At 45.4% G+C, this 19,124-nt stretch overlaps 1 protein-coding gene across 5 annotated transcripts; it reads left to right on the top strand.

The window, feature by feature from the left end:
* Window positions 1-135: 135 nt before the first annotated feature.
* LOC134352696 (zinc finger protein 497-like) lies at window positions 136-13,037 on the top strand. Of its 5 annotated transcripts, none has more exons than XM_063060089.1 (3): window positions 136-350; window positions 2,587-2,673; window positions 11,472-13,037. In XM_063060089.1, the coding sequence occupies exon 3, from the start codon at window positions 11,616-11,618 to the stop codon at window positions 12,891-12,893; it is 1,278 nt and encodes a 425-aa protein (XP_062916159.1). In that variant the 5' UTR covers window positions 136-350; window positions 2,587-2,673; window positions 11,472-11,615; the 3' UTR covers window positions 12,894-13,037. The 5 variants fall into 5 exon arrangements, with proteins under 5 accessions (XP_062916159.1, XP_062916161.1, XP_062916160.1 ...); XM_063060090.1 differs by lacking the exon at window positions 136-350 and adding an exon at window positions 376-870; XM_063060091.1 differs by lacking the exon at window positions 2,587-2,673.
* The last annotated feature ends 6,087 nt before the right edge of the window (window positions 13,038-19,124 follow it).

The raw sequence follows: 19,124 nt of genomic DNA, 5'->3' as shown, positions 1-19,124 counted from the left end.
CTCGACCGTCCAGTCAGCTGGGCGGGCTGAGGGCTACGTGCGCTCCGATTGGTGGAAGCGCCTGTAAATCACGGACCGCTCAGCGAGAGTTGCAGCGACGTCACAAAGCGGGGCGGGCACTGTAATCACGTGGGAGCTCGGCTCGGCCAACGGGCCCCGGCGGCGCCTGCCAGCCTCCCGGTTTCGCGGCCGATCTGGCCGGTGTTCCCCCCGCTCTCGGCTGGCCCTCGCTGGGCACTCTCGCCCCGCGACTGGGTGAGAGCCTGCAACCGGAGGGTGCCAACCGCGCAGGCGTGGGTGCGGATGATTTACGACGGACAGGGCCCGGACTTCCGAGCAGGCGCAGTCCGGTGGGTTCATTCAACGTTACGTAGAGTGGTGGGCGCTGGCCGATGAGATAGGGCGGTTTCTAGCTAGTGGAGCATTGTGGGATAACTGTCCGTCATCAACCTTTTTTAGAACCGCTGAAACCAAGGTTCTTTATTACGCTCTCCGCTGATTCTTCACACAACTAATACGAAATACTTTGAGTTTTAGATCATGAGGATTTAAACGCCTGCAATTTTTTTAATATTCCGTCTGATATAGTCATAGTCATACTTTATTGATCCCGGGGGAAATTGGTTTTCGTTACAGTTGCACCATAAATAATAAATAGTAATAGAACCATAAATAGTTAAATAGTAATATGTAAATTATGCCGGTAAATTATGTAATAAGTCCAGGACCAGCGTCTGACCCTCCAAGGGAGGAGTTGTAAAGTTTGATGGCCACAGGCAGGAATGACTTCCTATGACGCTCTGCGTTGCATCTCGGTGGAGCTTTTGAACAGAGGAACGGGAGCAAGAACGGAAAAACGGGCTAGTGCAGGTAGGAATGGGGTGATAGCACGGATGAATGAGTGGCTGAGGAGATGATCCAGGGTTTCAAGTTCTTGATCAAAAGAACCCTTTGTGGGGAAGGGGGTGACCTGTCCAAGATGGTTGCACCTGAGCTGGAGGGGAACCAATACCCTGGCCGTGAGGTTTGCTGATGCTACTCGGGAGAGTTTAAACAAGTTTTACAGGGGGCTGGGAACCGGAGGCCGAGGTCAGTAAGGGAAGGATAGGACCAGATGGTAGATGTCAGAGAAGGTATTGAAAGGCAAAATCAAAATAATAACAGGTGTGATGGGTTGGGTAGTTTGAACTGTGTATATTTTATTGCTGGGAGTATTATGGGCAAAGGTGATGAACTCAGAGCATGAACTATGATGTTGTAGCCATTACTGAAACTTGGTTGAGAGAGGGGCAGGATTGGGTGATTAATGTACCCAGTTTTTCAAAGTACTCCTGAGTAGAAAAGGTAGAGGAGGAGGTAAAAGGAGGAGGTGGGGGCAGTTGCACTCCAGATCAGGGACAATATCACAGCTGCATTCAGAGGAGACATAATGGAGAGGTCAGAAACTGAGTCCATTTGAGTGAAACTCAGGAACAGGCAGGGTGAATCACACTGATGGGATTGTACTACGGATCCCCTAATAGCCACTGGGACATTGAGGAACAGATAGGTAATCAGATTCAGGTAATGTGTAAAATAAATAAATAATAAGGTTGGTGTCGGGGGATTTCAGCTTCCCGAATATGAACTGGGACCTTTTTATGTGTAAAGGGTTCAGATGGGGCTGAATTTAATTAAGCTCAGGAAGGTTTCCTTAAATCATTATACAGACAGTCCAACAAGAGGACCTGGTGTTGGGGAATGAGCCTGGCCAGGTGACTGACCTTTCAATGGGTAAACAGTAAGGGAACAGCGACAACTCATTAACTTTCAGGATAACTATCGACAAGGATAGGTATTATCCTTGCGGAACAATTTTAAATTGGCATAGGGCAATTTACAAGGGCATTCAGCAGGAACTAAGAAGTGTTCATTGGAAACACCTTTCCTCTGGCAAGTCCACATCAGATATGTGGAGGGTGTTTAAAGAGCAATTGCACAGAGTGCAGTAAATGTATGTTCCTGCCAGAAGGAAAGACAGAGATGGATAGTTTAGAGAACTTTGGATGAACACAGAGGTGATGAATTCTATCAAGAAGGAAAGGGAAAAGCATGTAAAGTTTTGGGAGTTAGAATCAAACGAAGCACATGAGGAGTATAAAGAAACCAGAAATAAACTAAAGAAAGGAATTGGGAAAGCCAGGAGGGGCCATGATAATCCCTTGGGAAGTAGGATTAAGCTGAATGCCAAGGTATTCTACACATACATCAAGAACACGAGGATAACTAGGGAGAAGGTAGGGCTACTCATGGATAAAGAGGGGAACATTTGCTTGGATGCGGAGAAGGTGAGTGAGGTACTGAATGAATACTTTGCTTCAGTATTTCCCAAGGAAAATGACACGGAGGAGCAGGAGATCAGAGCCGAGTGTATAGATTTGTTCTGGCATTTAGAGTTTAAGGAGAAGGAAGTGTTGGATCCCCTTATGAATATTAAGGTTGATAGTTCCCCAGGGCCTGATGTGATTTACTCCAGGTTATTGAAGGAGGCAGGAGGCGAGCTTGCTGAGCCCTTGACCAGTATCTTTGTGTCCTCTGTCGCCACAGGTGAGGTCCCAGAGGAATGCCGAGTGGCTAATGCTGAACCTCGATTTTAAAAAGGGAACAAGAGAAAATCCTGGGAACTATAGACCGGTGAGTCTCACGCCAGTTGTAGGGAAATTGCTGGCGAAAATTCTTGGGGATAGGATGTATGAGCATTTGGAACCCCATAGCCTAACATACCTTTGTATGTGGCAGGTCATGCCTTACCAACTTGATTGAGTTTCTTGACAAGGTGATGAGAGATTGATGAGGGCAGGGCAGTGGATGTTGTCTACATGGATTTTAGGATGGCGTTTGACAAAGTCCCCCGTAGGAGGCTAATCCAGAAGATTAAGATGCATGGGGTCCGTGGCAAACTAGCTGTTTGGATTCAGAACTGGCTTGCACATAAAAGACAGATGGTAATGATTTTGGGGACTTGTTCAAGCTGGAGGTCTGTAATTAGTGGAGTTTCGTAGGTATCTGTGCTGGGACTTCTGCTGTCTGTAATGTATATAAATGATCTGGATGAAACTGCGGATGGGTGAGTTAGTAAATTTGTGAATGGTACCAGAATGGTGGAGTTGTTGACAGTGTAGAAGACTGGCAAAGAATACAGCACAACATTGATCACCTGCAGATATGGACTGAGAAATGGCAGATGGAGTTTAATCCAGATAAATGTGATGTGTTGCATCTTGGTAGGGCGTATGCAAGGAGACTGTACACTGTTAAAGGCAAGACCTTTTACGGTGTTGTTGAGCAGAGAAATCTTGGGGTCCAAGTTCATACTCCTTGAAAGTGGCTACACAGGTCAATAAGATGGTTAACAAGGTTGAAGGAATACTTGTTTTGACTAGTCGAGGCACTGAGTTCAAAAGTCAAAAGTTTATGTTGCAAATTTATAAAACTCTGGTTCAACTACATCTAGAGTATTGAGTAGAGTTCAGGTTGGCCCACTATAGGAAATATGCTGAGGCTTTGGAGAGGGTGAAGAAGAGGTTTACCAGGATGCTGCCTGGTTTAGAGGGCATGTGCTGTCATGAGAGGCTGGATAAACTTGGGCTGTTTTCTCTGGAGCGTCAGAGGAGGATCTGATGAAGGTTTACAAGATGATGAGAGGCACAGACAGAGTGGACAGAGAGTATCTGTTTCCCAGGGTTGAAATATCTCTTACCAGAGGGCGTGCATTGAAGGTGTGGGGGGCCGGTTTCATACTCCGAGAACGGTGAATGCCTGGAATGCACTGCCTGGAGTGGTGGAGGCAAATACATCAGAGGCTTTTAAGAGACATTTGGATAGGCAGGTGGAGGGATTTGGACATTGTGTGGTAGGAGGGCTTAGTGTTAGGGTGCTTTTGAATTGCCTTTTAGCTGGTTCAGCACAACATTGTGGGCTGAATGGCCAGTTCCTGTGCTGTACTGTTCTGTTTGCTAACAGTAGTGGATACAGCCCTGTTTATCCCAGAGAAAACCCTCTTCACAACTGAGCACATCTGCGAGGAGTGCTGCCACAAGATATCGGCACCTATCACCAAGAGCCCCCACCATCCACGGCTCTCTTCCCGCTGCCACCACCAGGAGAGAGGTACAGGAGCCCTGGGTCCCACACCACTAGGTGCAGGGACAGGTATGACCATTAAATCATCAGGCTCCTGAACCAGCGTAGTCGTCCTCACTCTCCACGACACTGAAACGATCATTTTGCACAATCTCTGGCCTCAGTTTCCAGGACTCTGTAACTCGTGTTATCAGTAGGACCAAACGGGGTAGGCCTCACATGGTGAGTGGTAGGCCAGTGAGGAACACGGTAGAACAAAGGGGTCTGGGAATACAGGTCCATAATTCACTGAAAGTGGCGTCACAGGTAGATAGGATCTTAAAGAAAGCTTTTGGCACATTGGCCTTCAGAAATCAATGTACTGAGTACAGGAGATGGGATGTTATGTTGAAGTTGTATAAAGACGTTGGTGAGGCCTAATTTGGAGTATTGTGTGCAGTTTTGGTCACCAATCTACAGGAAAGATGTCAATAAGAATGAAAGAGTGCAGAGAAACTTCACAAGAATATCGCTGGGTGGAGAGGACCTGAGTTATGAGGAAAGATAGGTTTGGACTGTCGAAGATTAAGAGGAGTTTTGATAGAGGTATACAAAATTATCGAGGGTAAATGCAAGCAGGCTTTTTCCACTGAGGTTGTGTAGGGTTACAATCAGAGGTCATGGGTTAAGGGTGAAAGGTGAAAAGTTTGAGGGGAAACTTCTTCACTCAGAGGGTGGTGAGATTGTGGAACGAGCTGCCAGCGTAACTGGGGCATGTGAGCTTGATCTCAACGTTGAAGAGAAATTTGGATATGTACGTGGCTGGTAGCGGTATGGTCCCAGTGCAGGTTGATGGGAGTAGGCAGTATAATTGGTTTGGCATGGACTAAAGGGGCCGACTGGCCTGTTTCTGTGCTGTACTTCTCTCTGACTCCTATTATTATCATAATTATTTATTTCATTTTTGAATTTGCACAGTTTGTCTTTTCAGCATTGTGTGTGTGTGTGTGTGTGTGTGTGTGTGTGGTTTTTCCATTGATTCTATCGTATTTGTTTGTTCCAGAGTGAATGCCTGCAAGAAAATAAATCTCAGGGTGGTATTTGGTGACGTACCTCTTATAATAAATTTACTTTTGACTATAAATTTGCTGATCTGCTGTGAGGAAATTGGAGAAGGAACTAACTGGGTTTGGGGCTTGGAACCTGGAACCGTTTTAAGATGTGATATTTGAAAAGGGTAGGACGAGGGAACACAAACCAGTTCTCACAGAGGGATCAGAAATGGAGAGAGTGAGTAGTTTCAAGTTCCTGAGTGCCAAGATCTCTGAGGATCTAACCTGGTCCCAACATATCGATGCAGCTATAAAGAAGGCGAGACAGTGACTATATTTCATTAGGAGTTTGAGGTGGCTCTCCTGCACGTGCGCGTGGCGGCGAAGCTGACGCGGGGCCTCGTGCAGGCGAAGCAGCAAATATGATGAGGATTCTGGAAGAGATACGGGAAGTCCAAAAAGATATAAAACAGCAACTAAATGATATAAAGTCAGAGCTCACCAACGTCAATCAGAAAACAGTGGCAGAGACTCGAATTAAGAAGGTGGAAGATCGCGTGAAAAACGTGGAACAGATACTAAGTAAGAGGAAAGTAAATTGCTTGACCAGGAGGGAAGATCGCGACGGAAAAATATCAGGATTTATAATGTTCCCGAAGGAGCAGAGGGATTGTCGGTGATGGACTTTGGAGAAAAGCTGCTGCGGGACACGCTGGAGATTCCCCCGACTATGGAGACTGTAACTGAGAGGGCACATCGTTCGCTCGTTTCAAGGCCTCCTGGAGACAGGGAAAGTAAGCCACGCTCAATAGTACTTAAATTCCTTCGATTCACGAGCAAGGCGGAGATTCTACGAAGTGCCTGGGGTAAGAAGAGGGTTTTTTGGAACAGGGAGTTAATGTACTTTGATCATGATTACCCCCCCCCCCAGCGGTCCTACAGAAACGGAAGTAATGTTCTGAAGCAAAACGAATATTAAAGCAAGTAAAGATTAAATTCCAAACCCCGTACCCTGCTAAACTGAGGGTATTTTACCAAGAAGGGATACGACTATATCAGACAGTGGGAGAGGCGACTACAGACATGAACAACAGAGGACTGTCCATTAGCGTGGTCAAACCAAGGGAAAGTCTGGCTGAGCAGTTATCCCGATCCGCTTGGGAACCGAGAAAACAGGGGACGGGAACAGGATGAGAGAAGGATATTAGAAAGAGACTGTCAGTTCTCCAAGGGCAGCCCTCACCTCCTCCAGAAGAAGCAAAAAGTTTGGCTAACTTTAAAAGTGCTGATAAACTAAACGGAAGCAAAAATAGACGGTGATATACCTGTCTCGAGAAATACATATTGTAATGTGGATTTTAAATTACTCAATTTTTTTAAACTCATTCATTCATTCTTTTTTCCCCACCTAAATGAGAATATATACATGGGAGGAATACACAGGGAAATCATTTCTGTGTAATGGACATAGATTTTTTTACTTACTTTTATAGATACTGCAGCAGGGGCCCTCAACCCACAGGTAGGATGGGCTATCGCCCACGGCTAGACGTTTCTTCCAGGTCAACCCAGGGTCATCTAGAGACCCCAGCCTTGGAATCACACCTTCGTTACCTTTTTTTTTAATATTCACATTTCCTGGCTCTTATTTGGTCAGGGAGTAGATCGATTAAGTTATATTCTGCAAATCTCAATGATATACTAACAGATAAATACACATGGCTAAGGACAAAGTAAAATTCATTTCTTTTAATGTCAATGGGCTGTTGAATCCAGTCAAGCGCAGTAAAATTCTATCAAAAATGAAAAAAGAACAAGCCCATGTCGTATATTTACAGGAAACTCACTTAAGTGATAAATTTGTTTTTCTCCTCATATAAATCAGGACATAGAAGAGGAGTTGCTATCCTCATCTCAAGCAAGCTAAATTTTGCAAAAGTATTCGAAATGGGAAATAAGGAGGGCAGATATATTCTGGTAAGGGGGAGTTTAGATGGAAATCCAGTTACTTTATTGAATATATGCGTACCCCAGGAAGTGATATTAGTTTCTTCCAGAAAATTACTAATATTATGGTCACGGAAACAGAAGGTCTCTTGATATGTGAGAGAGACTTAAATTTGCAATTACAACCAAAGTTAGACTCATCCAATAGAAAAACTTATGAAGCTAAGTTCTTATGTAAGAAAGTTAACACTCTTTTTGAGGATGTTGGTCTAGTTGATATATGGAGGGACCTTTTCCCCACAGAAGGGATTACACTCATTATTCTGCACCCCAGTCCATATATACAAGAATAGACTATTTCATAACATTTGGAAAAGATAGAGACAAGGTAATCAATCACCTGTGGAATTGGGCCATGCCCCTATATATTTATCTGTTGATTTTGACCTACAAACGAAGAATACTATTTGGAAACTAAATTCAAGTCTACTCAATGATCCCTAAGTTAAGGAACAACTTAAAAAAGAAATTGGTCTTTACCAAGAATTCAATGATAATGGAGAGGTTTCACGTCCCATTCTATGGGATACTCTGAAGGCCGTTTTAAGAGTGAAAATTATAGCGATATCTTCATATAAGAAAAAAATAAAGAATAAAACATTAGAGGAATTACAATATAAGCTGAAGGAATTAGAAAAAACAACACAAATTGAGTTTGGCTACACAAGAAATTAGAAAAAATTTAATGTTTCTGAAACAAATGCTATGAAAGTGGATCTAAATCTATGAAAATACTGGGGTGGAAATGGAGAAAAAAAGACAGCAGAAAATACAATTCATAGAATTAGGGATCCAAGAACAAAAGTGATGAAAAAAATAAGCTAAGTGAAATTCAGGAAGCTTTTGAAATGTTTTACAAAACTCTATATTCCAAAGTTCCAGGGGAAAGCATAACCCAAACTGACACCTTCCTGAATTCTTTAGAGTTACCCACTTTAAGCAAAGAACAAAATAGAACGATGACTGCTGACATAACTGAAGCTGAACTAAAAACTGCAATTAGTAGGCTTAAATTAAGCAAGTCACCAGGATCAGATGGATATATGGCAGAGTGGTATAAAGAGTTCAGAAGTGAGTTAATTCCTGTTTTACTCCCCACACTGAACTGGGCCCTAAGAAAGATGCAAATGCCACCCAGCTGGAAGGAGGCGATAATCTCAGCTATACCGAAAGCAGGCAAGGACAAAATGGAATGTGGGTCATTTAGACCAATATCTGTTCTTAATGTGGATTATAGAATATTTACCTCCATCACGGCCAAACAATTAGAAGAGTTTCTACCCACACTGATACATAATGATCAGACAGGTTTTATACAACAACGCCAAACACAAGACAATATATGAAGGACACTTCACATTATGGATCATATATTAAAAAAATGAAATTGAGGCAATAGTAATGAGTGTGGACGCTGAAAAGGCATTTGATTCGGTTAATTGGAATTTTCTTTACAGAGTTTTACATAGATTTGGTCTACGTGACACAATTATTAAAACTATACAGGCACTATACGACAATCCCACTGCCAGGATTAAAATCAATGGATCTAATAGTTTTACCCTAGAAAGGGGCAGGAGACAGGGTTGTGCATGGTCATCGCTACTCTTCGCATTATATCTGGAACCATTAGCTCAATACACCAGACAAAATGAAAATATCAGGGGAATTACTATTAAAGGGACAGAGCGTAAATTGGCCTGTTACGCAGATGACATTTTGATTTATCTAGGGCAACCAACATACTCTTTACCTAAATTGATGCAATCCTTTGAACAATATGGCCAATTTTCAGGATACAAGATCAACACAGATAAAGCCCAACTACTTTCATATAACTATAGCCCACCAAGAGAAATTGAAAGTAGATATCCTTGGGCATGGCAAACAGAGTTGGTCAAATATTTGGGCATCACTATGCCAAAAGATTTGGCAAAATTATCAGAATGCAATTATCAGCCTATATATAAAAAATTAAGGAAGATATAACAAGATGGAACCTAATTCCTTTTCTTGGTCTCAGTTCAAAGACTGAATCTATTAAAATGAATATACTGCCCAGACTACTATATCTCTTTCAGACCCTACCAATAGAGAGTAACCAAAATCAATTCAATGAATGGAACAAGATGCTATCAAGATATATATGGCAAGGTAAAAGGCTTAGGGTTCATCTCAAAACTTTGCAATTAGCCAAGGAAAAGGGGGGATGGGGCCTACCTTCTCTTAGAGATTATTATTTTGCAGCACAGTTGAGAGCTGTGATATGCTGGTGCAATCCATCATATGACGCTTAATGGGAAAACATTGAGGAGAGGATACTTTCCATCCCCATACAGGCAATTTTGGCTGATAACAACCTACAAAGTTACATAAATAATATTGACAACCCATGGGTGAAGTGGACTCTTAAAATATGGAAAACTATTATAAAAGAATATAAACTAGAGAGAGACATTGCAATTCTTAAATGGTGTGCATAAGACTCGGATTTTACGCTGAATAAACCGGATGCTAGATTTAAGGACTGGACAGCTAAAGGAATAACAGCTATTTGCAATATAATGAAAGAAGGAACACTGTTCAGTTTTGAAATGCTCAAAGAGAAACACTTATTAGTAGAAACAAGACTTTTACCGGTATTTACGGATGTGACAGTATGTTAATAGGACAGTTAAAAATGTAACCAAGGCAAGTACATATCTGATAGAGCTGTTTAGAAAAGCATATAATTCAGACAACGGTAGTAGAATAATTTCAAGAGTGTATAAGGGTTTGTCAAATTTTAAAACACATTCGACTTCATACATTAAAACAATTTGGGAGAAGGAAGGTGGAATAATAATATCTGAGGAAGACTGGACAATAATATGGAGGGATCAATGGAAATGTACCAGTTCACAGAAATGGAGGGAGTTCAGGTGGAAAAACTTGATAAGATATTTTATTACACCCTCTCAGAAATCCCATTATGATAGTAACCTCCCTGTTTGCTGGAGAAATTGTGGAAATTGGAATGCAAACCATTATCATATTTTCTGGGAATGCCCCCTTATCACAGACTATTGGAGTGGGATATATAATGCCCTACAAGACATCTTTAAATGTGAAATACCCTTAGAGAGCTTATATATTTTGGGTATATACCTCAAGAATGGTTGAAAAGAGAAAAATAATTCATGAATATTTAAGGGCTGGTAAAAAGACCCTTACCAGGAAATGGTTATCACAGGAGAGCCCAACTTTAAATGTATGGATGGAAATTACAATGGACATTTACAAAATGGAGAAGATAACAGCATCTGTTGGAACAATTTGATTCATACTGGGAAAAATGGTTTAACTACATAACACCTCATAGGCCTGATTTTATTCTCACAAGTCAATGAATATATTGTAAAAAAAAGATCACTCCCTACTCTGTACATAGTTTTCTTCTTTCGATTGTTCTTTCTTTCCTCTCCTTTCTATAAGTGTATACCTCAGATAAATATTATGTGGAGATTTGTGACAAATATGATTATATGTACAGTATCTGAAATACATGTTATGGAAATGTTTGAGGATGAAATTCAGTAACAAATAAATTACAAAAAAGAAGGAGTTTGAGGGGATTTGTTTTGTCGCCTGAAACACTCAATTCTACACATGTCCCATGGAGCGGATTCTGACAGGCTGCATCACCGTCTGGTTTTGGTGGGGCGGGGGCTACTACACAGGATTGAAGCCCCCCCCCCCCAAAAAAAACCATCATGAGCGCTGGCCTCCGTAGTATCCAAGACATCTTCAAGGAGCGATGTCTCAGATAGGTGGCATTCGTTATTAAGGACCCCAGCACCCAGGGCATGCCCCTTTCTCACTGTTACCATCAGGGAGGAGGTACAGGAGCCTGAAGGCACACACTCAACGATTCAGGAACAGCTTCTTCCCCTCTGCCATCCGATTCCTAAATGGACATTCAACCCGTGAACACTACATCATGTTTTTTTTAAATTTCTGTTTCTGCACTACATATTTTAACCTAACTATTTAATAGATGTATATAATGATGTATATAATAGATGTATATATAATAGATGTATATAGATATATATAAACTGAATGTAATTCAGTTTTTTTGTCTATTATGTGTCGGATTGTACTGCTGCTGCGAAGGTAACAAATTTCACGACGTGCTGGTGATGTTAAGTCTGATCCTGAATTAGTGTAATAAAGTACTAAAACAGAATTATTTGTTGCAGTTACAGAGAAAAGCTGTAAAATTTACTGCTGTGAACCTGTACTGAGACGCCTTGTGTCTTGCCCTTTCAGGTTTCGGGTGCTGTGTAAGACTCGCCTTGTTTGTCCGTCTCCACACCAGTGTCGTGCAGGGAAGGTTGAAGCCAAACAGTCACGCCGAGGTCTCGCGGAGTGGCTCGGGAGCGCCAGGACCCAACCGACTGCGGCCAGCGCGCAATGGCAGGAAATCCCGCTGACTCCTTTGCGAACTGGCACTCCCCGGCGGGAGGCGAGGGCTTGCCGAGGAGCAGACCGGCCCGCAAAGGCCCGTTGCCCTGCACGCTGTGCGGGAAGGTGTTCGCCTACCAGTCCAGGCTGCGGCGCCACTGGCTGTCCCACACCGAGGCCCGGCCCTTCATCTGCGGCGTCTGCGGCAAGGCCTTCAAGAGCAACCAGGACTGCTCGCGGCACCAGCGCATCCACACCGGGGGCAAGAGCGTCACCTGCCCCGAGTGCGGTAAGGCCTTCACCCACTCCTCGCACATGCAGGCCCACCGGCGCACCCACACCGGCGAGCGGCCCTTCCCCTGCCCCGACTGCGACAAGGCCTTCCGCCACTCCTCCCACCTGCAGATGCACCGGCGCACCCACACCGCCGAGCGGCCCTTCTCCTGCCCCGACTGCGGCAAGGCCTTCTTCAGGGCCTACTACCTGCTGGAGCACCGCAGGGTCCACACCGGGGAGAAGCCCTTCTCCTGCCCCGTCTGCCGGAAGAGGTTCGCCCGGTCCTCGCAGCTGCAGGCCCACCGGCGGACCCACACGGCGGAGAGGCCCTACGCCTGCCCCGACTGCGGGAAGAGCTTCAGCAGGGCTTCCATCTTGTTGCAGCACCGGCAGGTCCACACCGAGGAGCGGCCCTTCCACTGCCCTGTCTGCGGCAAGGCCTTCAAGTGCACCCTGTACCTGAAGCAGCACCTGGTCATCCATGCCGGGGAGAGGCCCTTCTCCTGCGCCGTCTGCGGCAAGGCCTTCGCCCGGTACTCCAACCTGCAGGCCCACCGGCGCCTGCACATGAAGCAGAAGAGGATCGCCTGCCCCGAGTGTGGCAAGATCTTCCCCCACACTTCCAACCTGCAGGCCCACCGGCGTACCCACACCAGGGAACGGCCTTTCTCCTGCCCCGAGTGTGACAAGGCCTTCATCTTCCCCTCCCAGCTGGTGGTGCACCGGCGCACCCACACCGGCGAGCGGCCTTTCTCCTGCCTCGAGTGCGGCAAGGCCTTCACCCACTCCTCGCACCTGCTGGCCCACCGCAGGATCCACACCGGCGAGCGGCCCTTCGCCTGCCCCGTCTGCGGCAAGAGCTTCACCCAGTCCTCGCACCTGCAGGCCCACCGCCGCTCTCACACGGGGGAGAGGCGCTACGTCTGCTCCGACTGCGGCAAGGCCTTCGCCCGCTCCTACAACCTGCGGACGCACCGGCGGGTTCACGCCGAGGAGGCCAGCTTCGCCTGACGCTGGCGTGGCAAGGCCTTCGCCCGCTCCTCGTACCCGTTTTCCGCTGCCTCGACGTGGCACGGCCCTCGTCAGCTCCTGGGCTACCGGGGAGAAGCCCTTTGCCCGAGGGCAGGGGTGGAGTGGAAGAGGGCGTGATGCATTTGCAAGTCGGTTGCCCGTGCCAGTCGCCCAGACGTGGACTTTGTGAGGAGCGTGAGACGCGGCTGTCGCGGGACACTTCCACGTCCAAACCCGTCTGTCTACATTATCTCCTGTGCTGTGTCTTGGAAAAGTATTCATCCCCCCACAGCCATTTTCACATTTTACTGTCTCATTTTCTAAACTTAAAATGTATTGAAGCAGGATTTTTGAGCTGATCTCCAAAACTTCGTCCAGAACCTGCCAGCTATTTACTGAAACTTAAAAACCAAAAATTCTGAGGCTGAAAGAGTATTCATCCCATTTGTACTTACTGCGCTAGTTTTCTGAGGTGCAATACCGTGTATTACCTTACCAACTCATCCAATTTGTTGATGTGGAAAATTGGAAGATCGGCTGTTTTCAATGAATTCACAAGAATAAGTACCCCTCTCTCTTAAAGATGTAACAGCGTGGTAGTTTTTCAACAGAGCAAACCAAAATGAAGACAAAAGAGCATTCAAGGCAAGTCAGGGAAATGATAACAGAGAAGCGCACATCTGGGGAAGGCTACAAAGGCCGTCTCAAAGGCGCTGAACGTACCTCAGAGCTCAGTGCAGTCCATCGTGAAAATGTGGACAAAAAGGTATGCGTAGGTCAGGCCGCCCCTCTAAACTGAGAAAACTGGCACTCCTAACAGATCCAACAGTCACGCAGAAGTCCGTGGCTGCAACTGGAGATGAAGTTCATGCCCGATGTTGCTCCACGAATAACCCTGGCACAACCTGGGCAGTTTTGGAAGGAGGAATGGGCAAGTCTCGCTCCATTCCGTTGTGCAAAACCAACAGAGACTCGTCCAGAAAGACTGCCGGCGGTAACAGCTGCAGGAGGTGGTTCAGCCGAACACTGAATACTTTTGAACTGCTGACCTTTCAGGTTTTGAATTTGTAGTTTTTCATGCTTTACAATTTTCCCCATGTTTTGGGCTCCACTGTGGGGATTCACAGATAAAAAAATTATCAGTTAAATTGATCAAAATCCCTGGTTGTAATACACATTTATGTGAACAAAGGGTTGGGGGCTGAATACCTTTCAAGGCAATGTACGTCCAAGTGTCTATTTACAGACCTCTTCTACTCCTCTGTCATATCTGAATCCACCACCCCCCCCCCCACATCACGTCCCAGGCGCCCGCCACTCTGTGCATATGTACATAAAAAAAATCCCCCACACACCTTTGAACTTGCCCCCTCTCACCTTAACTCCAGACGTTTCACCCTGAGCCATCAATGCTTCTCATAAAACTTTTATCAGTTCTCCCCTTGGCCCTGGCCAACCTCCCCTTATTCCTCACGGCCATTAATCCAGGCAGCATCATGGTGAATCTCCACACCCCACCATGAGGTGAGGTCTTCAGACAGAGTTTTGGGACACGTCCTCCTTAGCCGGGATGTTCCAGGCTGGGATACTCTGGGAGAGGGGTTGTGGTTGTGGAGGTTGAAGCTGGATTCGACCAGGACTGTATCTGCTGTGTCCATTTGTTACTGTAGATATGGGAAGTGATGAAATTTTGAGCTGTATTTGAATGCCATGGTAAAAATTAAAATCAGTGTTATTTCAGATATGCAGTCTGTTCATTCGAAACATCAGTGCATCGAACAGGACAGACCTTCGGCCCACAACGTCGTCCAACTTCTAAGATCAAACTAACCCTTCCCTCCCACATGGCCCTTCATTTTTCAATCATCCATGTGCCTATCTAAGAGTGCCTTCAATCTCCCCAATGTACCTGCAGTCCGCGTGCCCACCAAGCTGTGTCATTTTAAAAAAAAAACACCACTTCTGACATTCCCCTGAACTCCAACCACCTAGAAATGATGCCTTTTCGTGTTGGCCAGTTCCACCCCAGGGAAAATGCGCCGGCCGACCGGCCCATCTACGGGTCTTATCATTTCAAGCGTGTCTGTCAACGTGTGTAAGATGATAAGAGGCACAGAGAGAGTGGAGCTTGAAGCACCTTCAATAACTCCAAAAGACTGAAGTAGGGTAAATACTGAAAGGCTTTTATTCGCTGTACAATACGACTTCCATGCTGAGTGTCTGCCCCCAGACTGAGGGGCAGGGGCAAGGCGCAATCACCTTTATTCAGGGGTCTGCGGGAGGAGCCACAGGGGCAGTCAGCAGAGGGGCGTTTCCAGACTGTTAACCCAGTTACAACATATATAGTTTATCACACAGCCAGCACCTTTTCCTTCTGTTAAGAGAAAAGCCCAAGTTCATAGGACGTGCTCTCTAATCCAGGCAGCATCTGAGTAAATCTCGGCACCCTCGACTGCTTCCGCATCCACAGACAATGCAAGTTTAAAAAGTAAGCAGGGGCACTTCAACCGTGATGAGACCCGGGTGGTGGCAGGGAGATCAGTAGTCTTGTCCCCTGTCTCCCGTCCTAACAGTCCCCGTCCTAATGCCACAGCACCTCCTGCCTGATGGTAGAGGGTCAAAGAGATCGTTGGATGGATGGGAGGGATCTCTAATCATGCTGAAGTCCCTGCGTACACAGCGCTCTTGACCGATATCTCCAATGGGTGGAAGAGGTCCCGATATCCTCACAATCCTTTGTAGGGAGCTGCGATGTCACAGGGCCGGGCAGGTGCTGCGATCGCGGGGGCTCACTCCGGCCAACGGGCAACGGCGGCACCCGCTTCCCGGTTGGGTTGGGGGTGAGTGGGACATGGAGCAGGTCCCGAAACTACATACACGGTCGAGATCCGGCGGAGTTTGTTGGAGAGTTGGGGTTGGAACAAAGGCCCGAGCCTGCTGTTAGGAGTTACTCTAACTGGAGCGATGGAGGCTGTGAACAGGAAAGGGTGGTAAAGTTGTATGGCAGGTTTCTGGGAAATGGAAATAGAAGCCGTGAATTGAGGGTTGTAGTGGCTTATTGTCCGGTGGTGAAAACGGTAAACAGGCCCAAAATAAAAGAAGGAAGGAAGAGTTTAAGATTTTGTTGAGTTTTGAATGAGGACCTGTTTATGATATCAATCCAATTAGACGAAGAGTTTCAGGGAAAAAAAATTGGGAAATATTGTGAGTGCAAAAACTTTGAAGAGATAGCATGCTCTTAGCTCAGCATTTAATACCATCATTCCCACAATCCTGATTGAGAAGTTGCAGAACCTGGGCCTCTGTATCTCCCTCTGTAATTAGATCCTCGACTTCCTGACCAGAGGACCACAGTCTGTGCGGATTGGTGATAAAATATCCTCTTCACCGACTATCAACACTGGCGCACCTCAGGGGTGTGTGCTTAGCCCACTGCTCTACTCTCTGCATACACATGACTGTGTGGCTAGGCACAGCTCAAATACCATCTATAAATTTCTGATGATACAACCATTATTGGTAGAATCTCAGATGGAAATGAGAGGACATACAGGAGCAAGATATGCCAACTAGTGGAGTGGTATCACAGCAACAACCTGGCACTCAACGTCAGTAAGACGAAAGAGCTGATTGTGGACTTCAAGAGGGGTAAGATGAAGTAACACATACCAATCCTCATAAAGGGATCAAAAGTGGAGAGAGTGAGCAGTTTCAAGTTCCTGGGTGTCAAGATCTCTGAGGATCTAACCTGGTCCCAACATATCAATGCAGTTATAAGAAGGCAAGGCAGTGACTATACTTCATTCGGAGTTTGAAGAGATTTGGTATGTGAACAAGTACACTCAAAAACTTCTATAGTTGCACCGTGGAGAGCATTCTGACAGGCTGCATCACTGTCTGGTTTGGAGGGGCTACTGCACAGGACTGAAAGAAGCTGCAGAAGGTTATAAATTTAGTAGGCTCCATCTTGGGTACTAACCTACAAAGTACCCAGGACGTCTTCAGGGAGTGATGTCTCAGAAAGGCAGCGTTCATTATTAAGGACCTCCAGCACCCAGGGCATGCCCTTTTCTCACTGTTACCATCAGGTAGGAGGTACAGAAACCTGAAGGCACACACTCGGTGATTCAGGAACAGCTTCTTCCCCTCGGCCATCTGATTCCTAAATGGATATTGAACCCTTGGACACTACCTCACTTTTTTAATATAGAGTATTTCTGTGTTTTGCACAATTTTTAATATATTCAATATACGTATACTGTAATTGATTTACTTATTTATTATTAGTATTATTTTGTTTTTTTTCTTCTGTGTTATGCATTGCTTTGAACTGCTGCTGCTATGTTAACAAATTTCACGGCACATGCCGGTGATGATAAATTTGATTGAGTATTTTGCAAAGATAGTTAGCAAAGTGATAAAGGTTTGGGGTTAGAAGCCTTGGGAGGGAGGAAAGTAACACCAAGAAATTATATGGAACAACAGTGGCTTTGGGGAGTACTCTCTGGAGTGCCTTCAGATGTATCCATGGACCAAGTTAAAAATAATTCAGTCAGAGGAGGAGCTGTGAATGCTGAATGTTTGAATGTGTTTCATTGTGGAGAAAGAACAGAGCTTATCGGCGTTGATTAAATTTGACGGAAAGAAGTTATGGGATAGGGTTCAAAGTAAATTTATTATCAAAGTACACGTGTGTCACTATGTACAACCCTGAGGTTCATTTTCTTGTGGGCATTCACAGTAAATACAAGAAGCTCAGTAGAATCAATGAAAGACCGCACCCAACAGGATGGACAACAATCAATGTGCAAAACAAAAACAGTCAACTTTGCAAATGCAAAAAGAAAGATAAAATAATAATAATAATAATAAATAAATAAGCAATAAATATCGAGAACGTGAGATGGAGTCCTTGAAAGTGAGTCCAGAGGTTGTGGGGATAGTTCAGTGATGGGGCAAGTAAAGTTGAGTGAAGTTATTCCATCTGCTTCAAGAATCAGACGGTTGAGGGGGAATATCTTCCTAAACCTGGTGGTCTGAGTCCTGAGGCTCCTGTACCTGCATCCTGGTGGCAGCAGCGAGAAGAGAGCATGACCTGGGTGGTGGGGGTCCCTGATGACAGATGCTGCTGTCCTACGACTGTGTTCCATCCAGATTTGCTCAATGGTGGGGAGGGCTTTACCCGTGACAGACAGGACCGCGTCCACTACTTTTCGTAGGATTTTCCATCTAAGGGCATTGGTGTTTCCATACCAGGCCGTGATTTAACCAGTCAATGTGCTCTAAAGCACACAACTCTAGAAGTTTGTCGAAGTTTTGGATGACATGCAGAATCTCTGTAAACCTCTGAGTGGAGGCACTGGCGTGCTTTCTGTGTAATGGCATTTACGTGCGGAACCCAGGACAGAGATCCACTGAAATGATAACACTGAGGGATTTAAAGTTGGCTGACCCTCTCCACCTCTGATTCCAACCCCCTCCCCATGAGGATTAGCTCATGGATCCCAGGTTTCCTCCATCTGAAATCAATAGCCACCTCCTCGGTCTTGCTGACATCGAGTGAGGGGTTGTTGTGACACCACTCAGCCAGATTTTCAGTCCCCCTCCCATATGCTGATTCGTCACCACCTTTGATTGTCCTACTGCAAACTGGAGCTGTGCCAAGTGTAAAGCGAGTAGAGGCAGGGGTCTGAGTCTTGTGGTGCACCTGCGCTGAAGGAGATTGTGGAGCAGTTATATGAGTTATTTGAGTCCACTTGCCCCCTCTGAGAAGTTTTCAGTGCCAGAAGTTTGGCCGTGTAGCAGCTGTGGGTAGATGAGGTGGGGAACCTGTTTATGGCCATTGTGGAGAAGGCATTAGGAGGAGAACCTACCTCTGCTCATGCGGAGTGTCCTGTATGTAAGAAAGCTGTGGAAATGCAACGTGTTCGGCTGAGAATGGGCATACCATATGCAGACGCCCTGCAGAAAGTCAATGAGACCTGTTTGTATCCAGAATATGAATAGCTTGAAGACAGTCTATAAAGTGGATGACTGTATGATAAAGGATTCTCTGGTTGTTGACAAAGTTTGTCACTTTCATGGCAGGTGCTGTGAACTCTACAGCAACTGAAAACAGGATGGAAACAATAGAATTGTATTAAAAGCAGCAGAAAAATATCTAGAGCTAAAAAAGACTTAACTCTGGAAGTTATTATGGATGTCTCACAGGGAGAAGTAAATAATGTTGAG

Source organism: Mobula hypostoma, chromosome 10 (genome assembly GCF_963921235.1).
Source record: "Mobula hypostoma chromosome 10, sMobHyp1.1, whole genome shotgun sequence".
NCBI lineage: Eukaryota > Metazoa > Chordata > Chondrichthyes > Myliobatiformes > Myliobatidae > Mobula > Mobula hypostoma.
This window is presented reverse-complemented; position numbering and strand designations above follow the sequence as displayed.